At 38.2% G+C, this 6,684-nt stretch overlaps 1 protein-coding gene across 2 annotated transcripts in view; it reads right to left on the reverse strand.

Moving 5' to 3' along the window:
• Positions 1 to 3,422: 3,422 nt before the first annotated feature.
• The window catches only part of TMTC2 (transmembrane O-mannosyltransferase targeting cadherins 2), a 419,977-nt gene continuing 416,715 nt past the window's right edge, over positions 3,423 to 6,684 (reverse strand). The window contains exons 12-13 of one of the 2 annotated variants that reach the window (XM_032182578.1): positions 6,040 to 6,083; positions 3,423 to 3,439 (exon numbers count right to left, since the gene is read on the reverse strand). In XM_032182578.1, the coding sequence (XP_032038469.1) occupies positions 6,054 to 6,083 (30 nt within the window). In that variant the 3' untranslated portion in view covers positions 3,423 to 3,439; positions 6,040 to 6,053. Of the gene's footprint in view, positions 3,440 to 5,245; positions 5,310 to 6,039; positions 6,084 to 6,684 lie in introns of those variants that run through there. The other variant, XM_032182587.1, reaches the window with a different exon arrangement.

Here is a 6,684-nt window from a genome sequence, read left to right on the forward strand (position 1 = left end):
TGGTCACTCTCTGCCCCTGCTCCACACGGGGTCCCTCCCATGGAATACCATCCAAACTGATAACTGATCCTGCATGGGCATCCCACAGGCAGAAGCTCTTCAAGAACTCCTCCAATACAGGTCTCTACCACGGGGTCCATCCATCCCTCAGGAGCAAACTGGTCCAGCACAGGTCCCCCATGGGCAGCAGCTTCCCCCAGACCCCCTACTCCTGCGGGGGCTCTCCAGGGGCCGCAGCCTCCTCCAGGCCACATCCACCTGCTCCACCAGGGGTTCCTCCACAGGCTGCAGCATGGAGATCTGCTCCATGTGGGACCCATGGGCTGCAGGGGGACAGCCTGGTCCACTAGAGGCCTCTCCACAGGCTGCATGGGAACTTCTACTCCATGTCTGGAGCACCTCCTTCCCTCTTTCTGCACTGACCTTGGTGTTCATAGGGCAGGTTCTCTCTCCCTGCTGCGCAGCACTTTTTTTCCTCTTCTTACATCTGCCCTCACAGAGACCCAACCAACTCACTAGCTCAGCTCTGGCCAACAGCAGGTCCCTTGAGGAGCTGGCTGGAGCTGGCTCTGATCTGACATGGTGCAGCTGTGGGCTCTGCTCACAGACGCCACCTCTGGAGCACTAACCCCACTGCACGCTACCAAATTCTCGCATTCTAAGCCCGATACATTTTGAAATAAATTATAGAATACATATGGGAAATCAAGAATATAATTCAAAACATATCTGAAGGCCAAGCTTTACACAAAACTTCCCAGCCATTGTCTAGATGGAATTTTGCTGATGGCAAAATTCTTGTTGCATCTATGCTTTCCTTTGACAACCTCTTTCCAGCCCCACTCCATCTATAGCTATAGCCTTTCTTTTTTCCTCAGCCCAACCCTAGCTTTAAATTGAAGCTTGAGACTTATACAAGGACCGCCGCGCCCATTACCCAGTTGAAAAACTTCTCACAGCAAAGTTCCCCTTGCATTCCACATTTTATTTTGTCAGTCTCTTTTCAGCCCCACTACAACTGCAGTATGCAACAAATATTCCTTCTTTCTGTCAACTTGAACCTCAACCTTCCATAGAAGAATAAGTTTTGTCACATAGCTGTAATGAAAATTTAATATTGTGGTTTTATTCAGAAACCAGAGAATCCTTCCTGTTAAAAGATAGCTCCCCAGATTTCTCCCAAACAGAATCATAGAACTGGATAATGTTAGCAAGGACCTCTTAAGATCATATAGTCCAACTCATCGGCTACAATGGGTTGCTCAGGGCTATGGCCAGACAAATGTTGAATACCTCCATGGATGGAGACATTACATTCTCTCTGTACAGCTTGTTTGACCACCCTCACATTAAAGGTGTTTTCAGATGGATCATTGTTATAAATTACTCAGTCCCAAAATAGGATTATAATCAAAGTTTATAATTTATTAAAAGAATAGAGGTAAGCAAACAGCGCTGGGTGCGTCAGGAGTCTCCGCTCCACCTAGACGCACACCAGTTACATCAAGTAAGATGTACATAAAAATCAAGATTTTTATGCTCCTAGGCTAATACATACTCATTACTACTTCTAAAAAAAAAAAAAAACGGGTTATTATAATTAGCTTCTGGGATCCAAACTCTCCTACTGGAGTATGCGCATCAGTCTCCGGTGGTCCCCCTGGAGGTCTCTGGGGGTCTTTCATGCTGAAGGCTCGTAGTCTTCCTCTCAGTTTTTTTTTCTTGTCCTTCCCCTTTGTACTCCTTGGCAGCATGTCAAAAGCTTACACAGCATCCCCTGCAAGTTTTGTCTTCTAGCAGTCCTTCAACTTCTTTCTTTCTTCTCCTTAATCTCCTGGCCACCTGGCCAGATATCAGGGGCTTGCATAGTATCCCATTAAGAAGCCATAACAGTTACTAGTTGTTAGCAGTTGTTCTGAAACCCCCAGACATCAGAGACTTCAAAGAAAGAACATACAAATACAAATAGCTCTCTATTGACACTTCACGAGTTGTTAAAACATTCCTCACAGGCCATTCACAGGGACATTCCAGTCACATCTATAGCAGTGCTAAATCAACCACAAAGAAGGCAAAGAGGCTGTAACTGTTAGGAATAAGAGTTCGGAATAACAAAAGCAAATAGGTTCATAGATTTGAGGAGTATTTCTGAAGATTTGATAAATTGACTATAATGAGGGGGAGACTGGGACACTGGGAGGAAAGGGAAGAAACCACATCTGTGGAAGAATTAAATTGCCAGTGTAGGACCTAGAGACAGACAGAACTGCTCTCTATTGACACAAATCAGATGAACATATATCACAATCATCCTGTGTGACAATTTGTGCCCATTGCCTCTTGTCCTGTCAGAGGCATTTTGATCCCTCCCCCTCCCCCCCACTTTCCCTGCCCTGAAATTGTCTCCTTAACATTCCAGAGTAATCTGCCTATCGTTGTCTCTCTAATTCTTGTTGGGTCTTTGTGTCAAAATAGATGGTTTCAGTCTCTAACACTAGACTTTCTATAGGATGGAGAAACCATCCAATGAAGAAATAATCTTGCAGTTATATCACCCAACTTTAAAATCAGATTAGTTGTGATGTAATATACTTTTTATGATGGGAAATGCTGTTTATTCTAATTTTTCAATTTATTAAAATATCCAGCCATTCTCCTTCACCATTTTCTTTCATTTTTTGTCATTTGTCAGAAAAATGACAAAAAGCAAGTAATGTGGTGGTTTTACCTTGATGGGCAGCTGAACTCCATGACTGCTCTCTGACTCCCCCTCATCAATGGAAAATTGGGAAAAAATACAATGGAAAGGGCTCAATGGTTAAGATAAGGACAGGGAGATCACTCACCAATTATTGTTACAGGCCAAGCAGACTCAGCATAAGGAGCTTAATATAATTTATTGCCTATCACTAGCAGACTAGAACAGTGAGAAACTAAAAGCAAACTATAAACACCTTCCCCCCTCATCCAACCTCTTAATCTCTGCTGCTCCTTCACAGTCCCTCTCTGCCCTTGCTCCATGTGGGGTCCCTCCCACAGTATGGTGTCCTTCACAAACTGATCCTATTTGGGCTTCCCACAGGCTCTTTAAGAACTGCTCCAACATAAATCCGTACCATAGGGTCCATCTGTCAGGGTCCAAACTGCTCCAACAAGGGCAGTAGTTCCCCCCAGATCCCCTGCTCCTGTATGGGCTCCTCTCCCTGGGCTGCAGGAGAACTTCTGCTCTGTGCCTGGAGCACCTTCTACCCTCCTCCTGCACTGACCTTGATGTTTGCAGGGCTGCTTCTCACTCCTCTCTCCCAGCTGCTGTTGCGCATCAGTTTACCTTCTTAAATCTGCTCTCCCAAAGGCCCAACCAATGTTCCTCACTGGCAGTGGGTCCCTTTAGGAGCTGGCTGGAACTGGCTCTGATCTGACATGGGGCAGCTGTGGAGCTCTGCTCACAGAAAAAGAAAAGAAATTAGAAATTAGAAATTAGAAATTATTAGAAATTAGAAATTAGAAATTAGAAATTAGAAATTAGAAATTAGAAATTAGAAATTAGAAATTAGAAATTAGAAGAGAAAGAGAAAACAAAGGACACTTATTAGCTAATAGTTTTCCTGAAGTAAAACACAGAAGAATCAGGTCACAAAAAGAGCAGAGCTCATAAATTTCTGGCCTTTTCAACTGTTGTCTGTTTCACTAAATACTGAATTTACATTTGAAAATGTACTTTTCAAATATCAGACAATGTACTGAATTTTGTGTAAATCCATAGTTTCCAAAACACCTCACACCTTCTACATACGCTTCTGGAATGCCACATGTGTTCCTGGAAAGCATGCAATAAAGTGTAAGCTAGCAGTAAACTTTCATTTACAATAAGCTATCAAATTTTCCTGGAACTCCCTTCTGGTGTTACAAACCTGAAGAAATACCCTTATTTAGTCAGTTTCATAAATTACAGATAGTATTTTCATATCATATTTGTCTTTACATATTGCAAGCTAATTTCAACACTTAAGATATCTCAGATAATTCAGATTCTGTAATTATCAATATTATTTTTTCTCTTCAAACCATAATACAGTTTACTCAAAATTATTACAAATGTTTCAACTATAGTCGTGCATAAAACCAAACATAGGAATAACTATCAGAATTTAAATTCTCCTGTAGTCCAAAATTTAAGATAAACCTTCAACAGACAAGGAAAACTTGATCTTGAGAAATTTATTGAAAATAGTCCCACAGATCCCTTATTTTTTTCTTTCTTTTCATCTTGTGTTTGTATAGAGAAATAGATTCCTTCATCTTTTATAATAGACTTCTCTCGTGAGGTTCAATTGCTTTTTTTCTTTTTTTTTTTTTTTTTCTCACTAGACTCATCACTTCATTTTTTTTTATTTTTTTTTTCTAATGAGTGGTATGTCTCACCAGTTCTTCAGAAGAATTGGAACCTTAACAAGCTTCAGCATTTCCCTTAGCTGTCTGGGGTCCACAGCTCATAACTTCCTCACATTTCCTTATTTCAAAATTTCTAGTAGTTACCATTCTGAATCTTCACAAGTTAGGAGCAGGAGACCCAATTCCTTATTAAATTATTATCCCTTATTAAATAGGACATGAAGAAGTATTGGCATTTCCTACCAAATTGCTGATATGTGGAAGATATTAATTTCTCACTCAGACATATTTGCTATGAAATTCTTTACTCTTAGTACACTATTCAAAGCTATGAAAATATGAAAAAATAAATAACACAACTGAAAGCATTTAAAGTTGCATTTCATGATGCCATGGATATGGTACTCTGCTTACAGTGTCTCACAATGAAGTTTTGCTTTAGCACTCTAACAGTTGACATGAAATTCTCAATCCAGATATCCTGTAACCATTCTAAATTGTGATAGTGAATGGTTAGAGTTAAGTTTTGTTCTGTATTAAACTGGTGTTCAGCTCTTCAGCAAAAGAAAATCCCTCACATACGTTGTAATGTGTAATTCAAACTTTTCAACACATAATAAAATATTTTAATTTCCTTGACAAAAACCTTACATGGATCTTTAATTCTCTTTATCACTCACAAGATGCCAGGAATTGTCCTTTCCAGAAGCAATTATAATTTAAAGAGTTCAACCTTGAAAATCTATTATTTATTTAATCTTGCCAGGGCCAGCAGCTGATATATCTTCTAAGTAATGACGGTTTTCAGTGTATAATTTGAAGCTGGTGAATTCAGCTTTTGAAGAACATCTTAATTTGTTTGGCTTAGAAGACCAATAACAGGATAATCCTTCACCTCTGTTAGTTCTAGTGTTTGGCTAAGAAGAAATTCACAAAGGCAAGAATTTGTGAGTACAGACCACTTTTCTTGGAATATCTAAATCTGAGATTCTTAACTGACTTGTTTTTCAGTATCTCAGTTTCCAGTATTTCTTGAAACTCTAGCTACTCTAAGAACTGTTATAAAGGAGAATGAAAATAAATAGTACCTGTCAAAATCACGAATAATTTTTCAAGTCAGAAAAATATTAAATGTTTTCCATGTGAGGCATATTAACAGAATTTTGTTTTGTGTACAGAAGACACTTTGCTTCTGTCAGTTTTGAGTCAGTTTTACAAGCATTTAGATGGATAGATGGTGGTTTCATAGTTGTTTGAGAAATTACTACAATTTTTAGTTCTCAATACTAATATGAGAATTGACACCATATTTTTACCAATGCAAAATGGTTCTTTTCCTAAACTAACTTTTTTTCTAACTTTTTCCTAAAGGAAAAGTTAGCACTAATAATAAAGCTTTTTATTTGAATTTTTATAATTTTAATAATTAATGCACTTGGAGTTTCATTTTGCATCCATAATGTTTTATAATTGATATAATTTAACCTTAATTAACCAAAAATTATGCTTGTAATTTGAGAATGAAATACACTACCAATTTTAAGAAGTCTCAGAAGAAAACTCCTACAAATGTACTTACAAATCTGTGTTAAATATCCTTACTATAAAATTCAGTTTGGCTTCTAGGAGGAATAGGATAATACGTACTGCAATTCAGAGGATCAAATTCTTCCTTGATTTGGATGTATTACCTGAAGAAAGTACAGGGTAAGAAAAGAGAAGTGTTAGAACTAGTGGATGTTATGCTTCATGTTTTAGACCTTAATTCATTCCAATATGTACTTTTTTAATATATCCACCGCTTTTAAATTTGTCTTCCAGATATTTCAGCTTCTTAAGATTCAAATGCAACATGCAGTTCTCTTTCTGCACATTTTTTAATGAATGAAGAATAGATGTGCCTCTGGAAATGATAATTAAGCCTTTTTTTGCCAACCTATATCAGTGGTAATCTATATCTGATTAACATACCTATATTTTCTGCTCTAATTAAGCAATATTACTAGCAGTATCAATATCCTCCACTACTATAATTTCATATCATAATTCAAAAAGCAGCCCTTGTAAATATATCCATTACTTATAAGTATCTGGAATATGTGTTAGGTAGTTATATGCTCTTGTTAGCAACCAGAATTTTGTTGTTATCAAAAGTCTTTGCTTTTAGTAAAGACCAAAGACTACTGATGCTCCTTATTAGGCAATTTTTCACTGCTGCTTCACCATGTAGCTAGTTACCCCCAAATCCACTGAGACAGGTTAAGAAACATAACTCCAACATAGTGTGACTGC

Source organism: Aythya fuligula, chromosome 1 (genome assembly GCF_009819795.1).
Source record: "Aythya fuligula isolate bAytFul2 chromosome 1, bAytFul2.pri, whole genome shotgun sequence".
NCBI lineage: Eukaryota > Metazoa > Chordata > Aves > Anseriformes > Anatidae > Aythya > Aythya fuligula.